We start from the raw sequence: 15,007 nt of genomic DNA, 5'->3' as shown, positions 1-15,007 counted from the left end.
CCTGTAGCTGGTTTGTGTGGTGCACAGTTTCTGCCTGAACACAATCACATTATACATTTTATGTATAAAACACTGATCACAGCATTGCTAACCTTTTTATTTTTTAGATTTGCTCTCTCCCTCTCTCCACCAACCTTCTGGAGGAGAAAGTCCACCTCTATTCAGATGGAAATCACTCACCTTGGAGTCCCTGCTCCCTTTTTTGAGAGTATAATGAAGTGTCCCTACTCAGGTTCACACATTTACAACTCAGTTTGCATGACTGCATAATTTAGCAGCTGTTGTTTTCCCAGACTTGGTTAGTTACCTTCTTCAAACTGCGCATCAGCTTTGGTTTTCAAATTCATCGCCACTCTTTATCTCTATATTACCTCAAGAAAAGCATCAGTTCAAAATGAAATAAAAAAATGTGACCATAAGCAGAACAAAAGTGCTTGCCTTTTTTAGTAACATAAAAAGTCAGTTTATCAATCCATATTATGGGTCTAACAAAAGTTAACTGAATTTCACTTTCTTTGATTGGTAACCTGTAGATTTTTGGATCTCTATGCCCATCTATGATTTAAAGTGCAACACAGTAAATGGTCACCATTCTACAAATGCAAACAAACAGCAGTGACCACTTTGTGAAAGGAAGCAATTTCTTTCCAAACTGGTTCTTAAAACACTACCACCAAGAGAGAGGTGTTCTTCTTTTTTCTTTTTAGTGTAGTTAGTGTATAACAAAATATCATTGACCATTGTTTATTGATATTTTGAAATGCCACATGTAATAAATAAATAATACAACTTATTTGGTACCAACTAGGACTGCTCATGCTACAATACAAATGCACTCATGCAACTTAAAATCTCATTGGATACTGTAAATGCTGCTGTAAATGAAAAATAAACTTTTTTTGGAAAGGACTCAATGCAACTAAACAGGAAATTAAATATAAGAGACATTTTCAGTAACAACAGAACACAAGAGAAAACAATACAGGTGTGTTTTTGAGCACAGGCTTTGTAAAGCAAACAGTAACACACTGGGATGCAAATGTAAATAGCTGGGAATAGGAACGATCAGCATGCTAGTGCCAAATACTGTGATTGCATGTTGAAAAAATGAGCAGAGATAATGTGAGCTGATAGTAAATGTGTGCGTGTGTGTGGCTGAGATGAAAGTCTGCTGCAATTGATAATTTTTCAGAGATAATGTGATGTTCATGAGGCGACAACGCAACAACACTACTGAATAGGAACCTTAAAGGCACAGTGCGTCTTCTGTGTCTGAAAACTGCTGCTTGCATCAGTTGTCAAAGAGACTGTTGTTGCTAAGGAAGGCTTGCCCGCCATAGTGGGAGAAAATGAATAGACTGAGGCAGAGTTGTAGATCTACAGAGTTGTGCAAACACAACAACCATACAAAATATGTAAGACTCAGAATACATTTACAGTCTATTTATAACACCAGGCTTATGCAAACACCATAAAAGCAATCTGTGATCCTGGAGTTCGGAGTCAACGCTGAATCAGGTCAGTGTGGATCTGTAAAACACTGGCAACGGATGACTCAGGACTGAGGCGTTGTGAGGGAGAGAGCTTCCTTGGCAACCATTGCTGGACTGATTGTCATCATGTGACGAGCTGATGCAGCCAAGCACTGAAAAAAAAACAGAGTAACACACAGGAGGTGGTGTGTGTGTGTGTGTGTATGTGTGTGTGTGTGTGTGTGTGTGTGTGTGTGTGAAAGAGAGAAAAAGCACCGCTGATGAGTCAGAGATGGCTGATTCTGACGTAATCCAACAACCCCTCCCTCCTTCCAGTTCTCCCGTCTACATGGATGTTCCTGGATATTCAGGTTGGAGTCTGCTTCCTGACAAAAGGTTTGCAAATCAGTGAATGATCAGCAATGTTTGACTCGCCCACAAATTTCCCTTTTTGGGAACAATTACAATTCTTAGTCAGGCTTTTATTGATTCATATATGGTGAGAAGAATAGAAATACAAATAATAGAAAACAGGAATAATATCTCAATGTCCTCTACAAAAAATATAGGCTACACAACAACACCTAACAGCCTACACTCAATCCCATTCAGTTAAAACTCAGTTTATTGTTATACAACTTTATACATATTGTTTATGTTGTTGGTGTGTTTACTCCATCCCAGGAATCCATAACAACACAAACCTCCATCCACACATACATTATTACCTGCAGACAGTGGGCAGTATGACAGAAACCAAACCTGGAATACCAATAAAAACATCTGGTCAGTAATGTATAGTCTGACATGGCAAATGCATAATTAAATAAGTGATATAATCAAATTCATATACAATATTCAAAGCAAAAAAGAGAGCAATTCAATTTTCAATCGATGTGCTAAAGATTGCAAAACACTAAAAGTTAAGTTTCTTAAGGATACATTTTGAGATAACAACAGTTTGTAGTAAATTAGTCATACAGCATTCACCTTTTAACAACTGTTCTCCAACTCAAGGTGGTGTTTTGTGTGTAGTTTATTAGTTGAAGTTTTTTTTTAAAGAAATGCAGAGATCAGTCTTATTATTTTAAATAAGGCTAAATAATGCTCTTGATAGATGGATGGATAGATAAATCACTTCTAATTGAACAAATAATACAATATTCTCTACTGAAAGGCCTCTCTAATTCAAAAACATAAAGCACAAAACATGAGGCCTCTGTGTGTTAATCTCCTTCTTCCTGCTTTAATCTGGAAACCAACACTTGTCCGCCTGCAGCTGAATCCCACCTCCTTTCCAGGGAACACTCAATGCACAATCTCCGCATTTAACATGCGAACAAAAACACGAAACTGCTCTTAGATCAGCCTCTCGCATTCCCAGTGCATCGCAGGCAATGCGTCTTCACGGCAGGAGCGCATGCGCAGTGCTTCGTGTTGCGCCATACACCGAGATCGACAGCAATCGTCATCTGGACAAAAAGAAAAAGACATTCCTGGTTCTTTTGAGAGAAACTGGGAAGCCTCAGATGAGCTGTGAAGGATTAATACGAACATAAACGGATTACAATAGAGGAAGTTTGGGAAATAACGCGATCAATAGCACTAATAATCGGTTTCGTCACGTGGTTAAAGCAGGACCAATCGGAGCGAGCCAAGTCCGGTCCAAAGTATGTCTTTGTTCGGATATTCTGCCAACTTTATCTGCACATCCGAGCCTAAACTGTGTATAAATCCCAGGATGTGAATGCGGAGGGTGTGTGTTTTTATTGTTATTGTAGGAAAGGAAACCTCGTGGAGACGTTTCATCTGCGGATTTCTGAGGAATGCCACGTGTTCAAGTTTGGATAAACAGTGCGCTCGGACTCCATCACATGACTCCCCTCCCCCATCCTCCCCCACCCTCCCCCACCCGGCGCAGGGAGTGGGGCAACAAGGCGGACATGTCTGAGGGAAATGTGTTGGTTAAAAAGTATCGAGGTGGAAGACAAGAAGATTATTTGAAGAAAGGTTCCGCATTATTTTGGGATTTACCAGTCGACATTTGTGTTTGTTTTAAATTCAAGGTTTTTTTTTTTTTATTTCATACTTTGAAAATATTTATTTCTTTGTTGTTGTTTTTTTTTTTTTCTTCTTTTGATCATTTAACTTTAACAATTTTAACAATCTACTTTGTTTTACAGCGTAAAGTTAAAGAACAACTTTAGTACTGTTTCATGTTGTGATGATATAATGTTACTTTCGGTCGTTTATTTGAGTGACATTGTGGAGAATATGTAACCTTGGTGTGGGGGATGGGCGCATGTGGTTAGGTAACCATTTTGTGTGATTGTTGAATTTGTTTAGGGTCGGTCGTTTTTTAAATATATCAAATAGTGATTTTCTCATTTGGTAATCTTTTCTAATTGTAGGATTTTTTTTTACAATGGGTTTATTTTATTCTCTCTGTAGATACTTAAAGGTCAGGCTCTGTTTTCTGTATTTTCAGACCCATATAAGAGTTTCTTGGTGATTTCATTGAGCTTTAATGTTAATTAGGGTCATTGTTTAATTGTTAGTGTGATTGTTTGGTTGAGTTTGGCTGAAAACAGACTTTACTTTAATCAAATGGAGTTTGAGGTCAGTGAGGAAAACTGCTGTGTCATTCAGTGGCTGGGCGGTAGTTAATACTCTAACAGGCTTTTTTTAATTGTTCCTTTTTAAGTAAATAGGAGGAACGTCCTTCACCGTATTACATTCAGTTATAATTGTAAACTTGGATTTAATCCTATTATTACTTTGTTGTTTCTGAGCCATTGAGGCCTTGTTGGGTTTGTTGACCTCAACCTGCCGCAGATTGAACGCTGCTCACTTCAGTTTGTGTTCACAGGCGAAATATGAAGCGTGTTTTTTATTTGTTGTCGACGTTTAACCTTTTTCTCATCGTGAATATTTGTTATAATCCTCTGTGTCACTGTACTTAAAGATGGCGGCGGTGCGCCTCTTCTAGAAGACAGAAATGCGGATATCCAGAAAGCAGCGAGCTCGTGGGAGAGGCTCTTTGCTCTTGAGGGGTGCGCGTGACCCGGCGGGAGAACCAATAGGCTTCTTGGTATTTACCCTGGAAGCCCGCGTTACGACCGTATTGACCAATCAGAGCCGTCGCTTTGCACACGTTGACGTAATGTAATATGATGAGGAGGAAGGTGGCCTCGGTGGCCTCGCGTTCTGTACAGGATTACATTGAGGAACCAGTTACAGGCCGCGCTTCGGGAACACTGTGTCGCCTCGGCCAATAGGATTGAGCCGTTGTCTTGATTGACAGCAGAAACTTGCGAATAGGTTGGCCCGAAAGATTGGCAGGGAGACATCAGTATGAAGGGGTGTGGTGACTTTGACGGACATCGTCAGCAGCCAATAGGAACTCCGAGGGCGTGGACGCTCTGAGGGCGTTTATCCAATAGGGTGAGAGGTTGGTCTATATAAGAACGGGTGTAGTCGCATCGTCGCCATTTCAACGAAGCAGATTAAAGGAGTTGACCGTGGCGGGGAGCGGAGACAACTGACGAGCAGAGACGGATCCAGGTCTGAGTCTAGCTAAAAAACAGAATCCGGATCCATCCTGATGGATATGGCTCTTAACCCGCTCCTTGACAGGTATCTACCGGTAAAATTGACTCTCAGCTTTCCATCAGAGGGAAAATTGTAAACATTTGTCATGAATTTTTTTCCTTCAAAATACCGTTGCTGGCAGCCTGTGTTTGCTGTAATGCGAGTGGAAGAGAGAAACGGACACTGAATGAAGGAAGAAGTTGCTTTCGCGTCGTTAAATGGGATTAGAAGCGAAATTCACGTTTAAGGAAATAAAATGGGTTTGTGGTTTGTAACAAGCTGCGACTGTTGTTCGCACTACGCCGGCGCCATCTTCGGAGCCGTTGGCCGCTCTCTCTCTCTCTCCTGCTGCCTGGCAGTTGGTGCTAGCATGACTAGCATTAGCTTCTCAGCCCGAAGCTTGTTTCTGTAGCAACAGCAGCCCGACCAGCGTCCATTTAAATTAATGTAAGAGTTCTGACCTCAGCGGTCCAATAACGGGTTCATTAACACCTCCAGCGGGTTGTAACGCTATTATGTGTACTGGTTACTGATGCGACGGAGTAGTTTTGGCGGGTTTTATTAGCTAAATTAGTGTTTTTATAAGTTGGCGTAAGGTTAAAGTCCAGACGAGCGCGGTCCGGACCGGCATTATTGTCGGTGTCGTCCGGTTGTTATTGTAGCCATGTGACGGTCAGGGGTTGTTGTGATCACCGGTGTTGTAGCGCGCAGGGCTAACGCTATCCATGTGTTGGGTGTTTCATTTGGTTGCCTGGTTACAGTGTCACTCAGATAGGGAACAACTTATAAACTAATAAAAGTGGTAAATTATTTGTTTACTTATAACTCCACTGTACTCAGTTTCTTGTTTTTTGTTTTTCCCCCTCCGGCACGCATACCGCATTTTACTCATATATTTATTTGTCTATCCAATTTACACCTAACATTAAACGATGTTTTTTTGTTTAGTGTTGTTAATGTTTTTGTACATGATTACTTTCATTTTTTAATAATAAAGTACACTAACTGTCAAATGTGTTTCCAAAAGTTGTATCATTCAAAACGAGAATTGCTTTATCATAAACTATTAATAGATAATAGCATACATTAATTTATCGCCGCACTGCTGCAGTGAGGCTTTACCATTATATTGTAGCTTAAATATTTTTATTGAATTGTGTAGAAATAATGTTGTAGGATACAAAATGTTATGCACCTGCCCCAATGGGTCACCCCATTTACTGCATAATGCAGGCACAGTAATACTTAACACTAGTTGCCTCAAGGCCACTTGGAAATAAAAACATAAAATGGTGTGTGCAACAGTGTTAATGTAAACTAATGACAACAGACGATAAGTAGATGGCCTTAAATGCCCATATTTGATCTTAAGTAAGTTTTGTTTTGCAGTGTTAATAGTCCAGAGGAGATGTGCTACGGTGAGTTCATTCGGTTGATGACAGCGAGAGAGGATGGTCCTTTTACATTAAACATGACAGGACTGTTTTTTAATGGAGGAAATGCATTAATTTGTGAAATAGGTGTATATTTTTTGCACATCCGAGCACATACCCTCCACTGTCAGCAAGTAACTGGTTATTATTGGAGAATTTGAGTGCCGTGTGAGGCACAAGCATAATGTAGCACTGCAGCAATTCTAGTATGTGCAGTAAGTAACTCCAGTTGTTCAGTCGGGTGGGGCATTTCAATAGTGTTCATTTGTATCCTCTTAAAGTGGTACTGATGTGTGAATTTGAGCCCATAGTTTTTTAGCATTGCTTCCCTCTTAGTCTTAATAATGTGCAAATACATACAAGGAAGTGTATTCCACAGGATTTGTGTGGTTTCTCTCGCTGTATTGTGTTGCACTTGATTGTCGGTGGCTGTCTCCTTTGGCTGAATGCTGTTGTGTCGGAAGGGGTGGGGGTGTTGTTTCATAGTTGATGTGGTTATGACATCTGGATAATATTAGATACAGTCTTCCTAGGTATTAAGTGATTTTCTACATATTCTTAGTCCATATTTGTTTTTATTGATGGGGTTAGTCAGAAGTTAGCAGGAAGTCCTGCTGTTGATTTAAGCTGCAAATTCCAGGTTACAGCAGTTTTAAAGGCCAACTGAGCCCCTGACTCATTCAGCATTAACTCCCTGTGGAAACTACCCATTAATTCTACAAGTTGCAGTGGCCAACAGAGGCCCAGTTCTACTGATGGTGTGACGAGTGTGCAGCACTGCAGGATGTTTGTCAATCATTAGCGTGCTACAGCGCTGGGTAGTAAACCAGCTTCAGACAATACTGCACATTTCAGGGAATGTTATGGACATTACTGTTGGAAAACTCTAGCATAGACCTCTTGTTGCTGTAGCACGTCCACTGAAACTCCACCCACAATCCTTTGGGAAAGCCTTTTTTTCCCTACAGGGAAATGTGGGTGGCGTCTCTGATGGCATAGTCACCAAGAGGAAGTGGTAGTCATGCCTGTTCTCCTGGGACTGGGAGTGCTGATTTAGCAGGAGGATATTCCAAGTCAGACTGAGTAATGTTTATATGACTGACTATGCACGCCTTGTGAAGGGATTTACTCCACGCTATGTGCTTGTTAGTGTGCAGTAGGGTAAACAGGATTAATAGTTTGATAGGATAACGTACAATGTATACCAACAGGAGATCATTATTATTGTTAGGATGAAACGATGAGAGAGGAACATAACTTAATAACTTAAGTTCATCTTGATATTTCTGTTTATATGGTTAAGAGTTATATAGTCATAGATGCATAATCCAAAATAGAGGCGAAGAGTAAAGTCTTATGTCCCATTTTGAGTTGCGGCACATGCAGGCAGTGTACCTGGCTTCATTAATTAGACAGTTCATATTAAACAAACAGACACAGAATATTAGTTGGCCATTTTAAAGTCAACAATTGTGAGATGTTGAGGTTAAGAGCAAATCTTCATCAACATGGGAGACAAGTAAAATCTAGTTTACTACCACCTCTTGTCTTGGCATCATAACAACTCATGCCAAATAGTTAATTGGTCTTTCACCTACTTTCTACAGCTCCCATGTCGGGGTTGAGGTTGGCATAATGGGAGTCACATCGATGGACCAGGGTTCTGGCACAGCTGGAAAACGCATCCGAAAACCTTCACTGCTCTATGAGGGCTTTGAGAGTCCTGGGATGCCCCCTCTCAATCTGATGGCCCATTCGGGACCCCCACAGCCTCCGGTGAAAGACCCCAACCGACAGGGGAGGATGACCAACCAGCTTCAGTTCCTACAAAAAGTCCTGCTCAAATCTTTGTGGAGGCACCACTTTGCCTGGCCCTTCCATGAACCTGTAGATGCAGCAAAGCTCAACCTGCCTGTGAGTGTGAAATTGGAAATGTGTCTATAGGAGGGACCATTCTTATTTCTACAACCTCACTCCTATCCAACAGTTTAAACAATGTGTCCCAGTACGCAGGCTTACAGGAAGAGACAACAGGTTTTTTATTTAACTAAGCTTTCACCAGCTCCTTAAAAAGTTCTCTAATACCTTTCACTCCCAGCCAGGATCAACATTTTAACAAGATTAATTTTAGAAAATGAAAAATATTGAAAATAAATATATTAGAACTTTATGTATGCATACTTGCAAATATCCATTATTGTGGAAATAGAAGCACATACATGGATAAGAGTGAAAACACAATTTAAAAGTAATTAACAAATAAATTGGTGTTCATTACATAATAAAAACATAAGACATTATATTACCATATTTACAATTACATTTTCTCTCTGGTCTGCATCCATCTACAACAGGTAGAGACAGGTGTTACGATTAACCTAATTAAATCTGATAATATTGTTTTTTATATACATGTTAAAAGTAGTTCTTCAAACCGATTTGTGGCCAATTATCCAAGTCATCAGCTTGTCTTAAGAGGTATTTTCCTATTATGCCTTTTAATGGTATGGCTAAAAGTATTTTGAGATGTAGTATAGTAAATGTACTGTTTCTTGTCCTGAGAGTGTCTCTCTCTCCCCCCAGGACTATCATAAGATCATCAAAACTCCCATGGACATGGGCACTATTAAGAAGAGACTTGAAAATAACTACTACCGCAGTGCCAGTGAATGCATGCAGGACTTCAACACCATGTTCACCAACTGCTACATTTATAACAAGGTAAGATTTGTTTGACAGAGTACGAGCCTGAGACATTTCTGGCAAGACTGCTGGTACCCTGGACATTTTTGTGTGTAAAATCTAGTTTTAATGTAGTTTCACTTTGTGGAGAAAACAATTGTATTGTGTGTAAAATAGTGTGTTTTTTACTTTAACTATAAAAGTTAATCTTTCTACTGTTGTACATATTGTACATATGTGTCTGTAATAAAGTTGAATTGAATTGTGTTCCACATTATCTCCTGTAGCCTACAGATGACATAGTACTGATGGCTCAGTCTCTGGAGAAGGCATTCCTGCAGAAAGTAGCTCAGATGCCCCAGGAGGAGCTAGAGCTTGCTCCTCCCCCTCCACGGAGCAAACCAGGCAAACCTGGAAGAAAAGGCAGAGGTAACGCAAGCACTAGCTGCAAGCAAAAACCAGACATGCAAAAGTCTGCAGTCAAATAATTAACTGAATACTTGTTTTGTGAATCTGCCTCACTCCTGTTTTCCTCTATCTTGCAGTCACTGGAGGAGTGACAACAGCTCATCAGGTCCCAGCTGTCTCTCAGTCAGTGTACTCACCTCCCACCCCGGAAACACCCGACTCCATCCTCTCTACCCCTCCACAGACACTTTTGACCAAGAGCATGCCCCCTTCCCTTCATACTGAACAAAGCATCCCTACCATTACGGGTCTGCCTCCCACACAGCCCACTGCCAAGGTAATGGTTAACATGTGACATTTTGTGCTTGTGTGACGAGAATTTTGACAGTATTTTGCATAAAATGAATGAAGACCACAGACGGAACAAAACACTGACTCACCCTCTCTTCCTCGCCTTTTTTTCAACCCCAGAAAAAAGGCGTGAAGAGGAAAGCAGACACGACCACCCCAACCACTGTAGCCATGCCCATCATGAGCACCATGGGTGTCAGTGGCATCAGCCTGGGGCTTGGTGGTGGGCATGATTCCCCGCTCACTCTAACTTCTCTGGGGGTGGACCACAGCTCCAGTCTGGGGATGAACCAAGGCCTCAGCCAGGGCATGGGGATGGGCATGGGCATGTCTTTAGGTATGGGCTGTGGACCAGTGATGATGAGTTCCAAAGCAGCTGGGGGCAGGAGAGGAGTGAGTGGACGACCCATCAAGCCCCCCAAGAAGGATCTACCAGACTCCATGCTGCCACCGCCGGTGCGCCGCAGTAAGCTTAGCCCCCAGCTGCGCTACTGCAATGGGGTCCTGAAGGAGCTGCTGTCGAAGAAGCATGCAGCGTACGCCTGGCCGTTCTACAAGCCCGTCGATGCCTCAACACTTGGTCTTCACGACTACCATGACATCATTAAGCAGCCCATGGACCTCAGCACCATCAAGGTACTTACAGACAGAACTGTAAACATTTGTCAGAACAGGGTGTTGTTTTCTTCTTCTTTTTTCAACACTAGTACGTCTGTGATATCAGAGAATAGAGAAGATACCTTTTTTATTTTTTAAAAAAAGTATTTGGCTAAAATCTGTTGTCTCTTATCGTGTTTAGAGGAAGATGGACGGCAGAGAGTATCGGGACTCGCAGCAGTTCTCTGCTGATGTTAGACTGATGTTCTCCAACTGCTACAAGTACAACCCTCCTGATCATGATGTGGTGGCAATGGCCAGAAAACTCCAGGTGATTTACTTATTCCACTGATTCAATCTGTAATAAAAGCATAATTCAATTCTGCGCCTCAAATCATCAGTGATATTTGTTTTTAATCAAATTCACTCACATACTGTTTTTATTTATTTATTTTAGGATGTGTTTGAGTTCTGCTTTGCTAAGATGCCAGACGAGCCCCCAGCACCCCCTAGCTCCTCCTCTTCCTCCTCCTCATCATCGTCGTCATCTGAGAGCGAGCTCAGCAGTGAAAGTGAGGAGAGCGAGAGCAGCCCCAGCTCTGACTCTGAGGAGGAGAGGGCAAACCGACTGGCAGAGCTGCAGGAACAGGTTTGTACTAACTTCACGAAGATGTGTTTTTGTAGCATTGCTGTGATGTTTCCTAATTTTTCTGTATCATTTCCTCAGTATTTCACCGACTCACCTGCTTTTCTTTCTCCCTTCAGCTAAAAGCCGTACACGAGCAGCTCACTGCACTCTCCCAGGGCCCCATTGTCAAACCTAAGAAAAAGAAAGAGAAGAAGGACAAGAAAAAGAAGAAAAAAGTAGAAAAAGAGAAGCATCGGAGGGTAGAGGAAGAGCTGCCGCCTATTAAACCGGCCAAGGCCCCCAAGATCACCAAGACTCCAAAACCCAAGCCCAACCGAGCTGCAGCGTGTCCTGTAGTGCCGGTAAAGAAGGCACCAAGCAAGAAAAACAACAAGAGCAAGTGAGTACTGACACCTATTGGATAATGTTGGAATTGAAAGTATGTGGGCCACTTAGAAAATGTGGAAAGGGCGTCGCTGTAGCAGGAAGTCAGATTCACTTGTTGTAAGAGTTGTATTAAAATAACTGAATTAGGGAAGTAAAAATTACCATCCGGCTTTGTTGCTGTTTCTAATGACCACAGTCTTATGTTTGGTCTCATTGCTTTGTGGGTTAGAATAGAAAACTCTCTCTGTCATCGTTTAACACCTCCATCTCTCTCGTCTTCTACCAGATCCAAAAAGGCCGCCATGACGTTTAGCATGCCTCAGCCGGTCCACGACCCCATAGTGAGTCATTATGACTCCGATGAAGAGGAGGAGACGGCACCCATGTCGTATGATGAGAAGCGTCAGCTCAGCCTGGACATCAACAAGCTGCCCGGTGAGAAGCTGGGCCGCGTCGTTTACATCATCCAGTCCCGTGAGCCCTCGCTCCGAGACACCAACCCGGAGGAGATCGAGATAGACTTTGAGACACTGAAGCCTTCAACACTGCGGGAGCTCGAGAGATACGTCATGACGTGTCTGAGGAAGAAACCTCGAAAGCCATACGGTTAGTAGGATAGAAGGACGGGATCATAAAATCATTGAAAGACTTTGTTTATTTTTTTGATCAGAAAATCTTAGAGGTTTAATGTAAAAACTGAAAGGGAATCAATATAAAATCCAGAATTTATTAATGCTTGAGGAGAAAAAATGGAACATAAGGACAAAAAAAATCTAAATGTTGTAGTGAAGTCTTTGATAATATAGTACAGTACATCTTACTGACTTTGTTACTGGTCTGTTTGTGTGCAGCAAGTAAAAACAACATTGCTGGCAAGTCCCGAGAAGAGCTCGCTCTGGAGAAACAAATGGAGCTGGAGAGGAGGCTGATGGACGTCAGTGGTCAGCTCAACTCTGGAAAGAAACCTCCTAAGACCAAACGTAAGTCCTCCATACTGCTATCTTAAAGAGCAGAGAGTAAAATGTATTAAATATAAAAGGGTTTCCTTCCTTTTTATTACAAGCTCTTGTTTTCACCTACAGATGTTAATGCTCCACCAACAAAAAAGTGAAAGATAAAATATTTTTTATAAGATTGTTTAATCTTGTGTTTTAACTAAATCAAAGTAAGAGCTGAATATTCACATGTTCTTGATTGTGTGCGTTTGTTTTCTGCAGCAGAGAAACCTGCAACAGAGCAGAACACCCAGCCGTCACGTCTCAGTGCCAGTAGCTCCTCCTCAGACTCCTCTTCTTCATCCTCTTCTTCCTCATCCTCGGACACAAGCGACTCAGACTCTGGCTGAGGGGCGGTGGGTTTCCATATGAAAGGGTCTTGTTCGGGACCCTGGGCGTTTTGCTTCCCACCAAGTGGACTGAACTGCAGTAGAGCTACTGACGATGGAGCCGCAGGACGGATCAGACGAGACCAGCACTCGGCAGAACTGGTCTGACTCAACAAGTGTCAAACCAAGAAAGAAAGAGAGAGATGGGGCTTTCCCTGCGCTCAGCTCATTCATCCAGTCCCTTCCTGGACACAGAAAAGTCGAGGATGGAAGGAAAGAAAGAGACTCATTGTAAAGTCCTGCCGTTCTCTGGAGAACTGGCGTTGCTGGGCAGAGCGAGGGATGCTCCATCTCCTGCAAAAAAAAGGAGAACGAAGCATGCGTTGGAGGGATAAGGGTGCTAGAGCCAGAATCTGTCTTATTTCTGGAGATAATTTCCCTTCTTTCCGTGCTCTCTGTCTTTACGCTGTATAGATAAGGTGTACAGTTATATAAATATCTATTTTTCTTTTATAAAGAAGCATTTTATGGAGCTAATTTATTCCCTCATTCTGGGAAAGATGAACTGGTGTGGGCGGAGTTGTGTTTTAGTTTTTGTTTAGATTTTTTCTTGAGTGGCAGAAGGTAGAGGGGAAACACGAGAGAGTGTGTGTGTGTGTGTGTCTGTGTGTCTGTGTGTGTGTGTGTCTGTGTGTGTGTGTGTGTGTCTGTGTGTGTGTGTGTGTGTGTGTGTGTGTGTGTGTGTCTGTGTGTGTGTGTCTGTATGAATGTGTCACATATGTGTTTGCATGCACATGTGTGAGTGTGAGATCCGGCACCACAAGTTCCTCACAGTTTTGACGCAGGCGTTGAAAATCAGTCTGCACGCAGAAGCACCTTGGTTCAGTAGAATACAGAATGCATGCAATACAGAGGAGCTGACAAACATCTGCATACTCATGTACTACTTTACTGCATCCTTGTGTACTCATGTACTTGTTTGAAAGGGTTGGCCACTGTACAGAAATGTGACCTAGTTACGCATCAGTTTATACGTAAATATTTCTGTTCCCATGTGTGCTGTCTTTTTTTTTTTCTCTCTCATCCATTTCTCTGTAAACGTGTTGCTTTTTTTTTTCTTCTTGTGACCAATCTGCTAATAAATTGTGAGGACGTGTCTTGTCCACTCACCTGTGCCCAAATACCATCTTGGTTCTTTTGATTTCTTTTGGGGTTTAAGTCACAAAACATCTGACCAGAGTTGATTATTTGAAGTTAAAAGAAAAAGCTTTTTGCTGTTTCTTATTTGATATTTTATTCAAGCACTTTGGGTTGATGTCCCATCACTTCTTTACACCACGGTGTCACAAAAAAAGACAAAACTTGCTTGTTTTTAAAAACTATTTGGCCTTTGAGATCTACGGCAGCTGAACGTTTTATTTTCTGTGTTAGTTTTGTTTAAGTTTACTTATTTGTGTGATTTAAAAACATTAGTAATACACGTTAGGTTGTGGACGGTGAGATTTTCTCTTCTTTTGTCTCTTTGGCAGGTAAACAGGTTTTTGTTTTTGTGGTTTTGTGGCTGGTGATAACATGAAAGTGGCTTTTTGAGTTTTGGGATCCAGCAGCCAGTAGAAAAAAAAGATGGTTTAATGTTGTGAGTGATAACAATGCACTGTTTGTTTGGTGGTACTACTAAACAAGTTTGTGATTTAGGAAAGGCGTGTATCATTTTTGTTCTTTTAAAATGGCCTGTGGCTTGAGGTTGGAGTATTGTATGTTTGAAACTGATTATTTATTTAGAAGGAATTTGAATGGAGATTTTTTTTCATAATACTGAAAGTAATCAAACGCTTTTAAGTCAAAGTCTATGAAATATGCACAGATTTTAACTGTCAGGATTGTAGAAGTGTACATATTTTACAGTCTCAATCTTTGAGCATGTTTTTGTTTTTCCTTCAGTAACTTAGTCGAACTTTTTCTGTCCAGATTTGATCTGTTCTAAAACAAAATACTCCAGTTGTCAGTCTTACTTTTCTGAAGTTTGTCAGAAATCTAAATGCCTCTGTACTTGACTCCATCGTTTCCTCTGAACATCTGTACATAAATAAACTGAGACATGTTCATCTTTTCACTGACTGGGGGATATTTTATT

General features: G+C 41.4%; 1 protein-coding gene and 1 long non-coding RNA gene across 3 annotated transcripts; one reads left to right on the top strand and one right to left on the bottom strand.

The window, feature by feature from the left end:
- Positions 1–427: 427 nt before the first annotated feature.
- On the bottom strand, positions 428–2,830 carry LOC127350486 (uncharacterized). 2 transcript variants are annotated; one of them, XR_007880594.1, is made up of 4 exons: positions 2,463–2,830; positions 2,201–2,234; positions 1,749–1,858; positions 428–1,645 (listed from the first exon to the last, which is right to left on the bottom strand). It is a non-coding gene; the product is annotated as an uncharacterized LOC127350486 (long non-coding RNA). The 2 variants fall into 2 exon arrangements; XR_007880593.1 differs by having other exon boundaries at positions 428–1,858.
- Positions 2,831–3,322: 492 nt separating this feature from the next.
- Positions 3,323–14,983, top strand: brd2a (bromodomain containing 2a). Its single transcript, XM_051377176.1, has 12 exons — positions 3,323–5,108; positions 8,104–8,410; positions 9,080–9,217; positions 9,466–9,607; positions 9,724–9,923; positions 10,058–10,573; positions 10,737–10,865; positions 10,992–11,183; positions 11,300–11,562; positions 11,836–12,155; positions 12,401–12,529; positions 12,767–14,983. Exons 1-12 carry the CDS (start codon positions 5,077–5,079, stop codon positions 12,892–12,894), a joined length of 2,496 nt encoding a protein of 831 aa, XP_051233136.1. The 5' UTR covers positions 3,323–5,076; the 3' UTR covers positions 12,895–14,983.
- Positions 14,984–15,007: the final 24 nt, after the last annotated feature.

Source organism: Dicentrarchus labrax, unplaced genomic scaffold (genome assembly GCF_905237075.1).
Source record: "Dicentrarchus labrax unplaced genomic scaffold, dlabrax2021, whole genome shotgun sequence".
In the NCBI taxonomy this organism is placed as follows: domain Eukaryota; kingdom Metazoa; phylum Chordata; class Actinopteri; family Moronidae; genus Dicentrarchus; species Dicentrarchus labrax.
The sequence above is the reverse complement of the archived record's forward strand: the minus strand, read 5'-3'. Positions and strand labels throughout refer to the sequence as shown.

Bases quoted from the DNA above. Each gene is read 5' to 3' on its own strand.
- brd2a (XM_051377176.1), top strand. From the start codon at position 5,077: ATGGATATGGCTCTTAACCCGCTCCTTGACAG. The intron at 9,218-9,465 runs GTAAGATTTGTT...TATCTCCTGTAG, and splicing joins ACTGCTACATTTATAACAAG to CCTACAGATGACATAGTACT. The intron at 12,156-12,400 runs GTTAGTAGGATA...GTTTGTGTGCAG, and splicing joins GAAACCTCGAAAGCCATACG to CAAGTAAAAACAACATTGCT.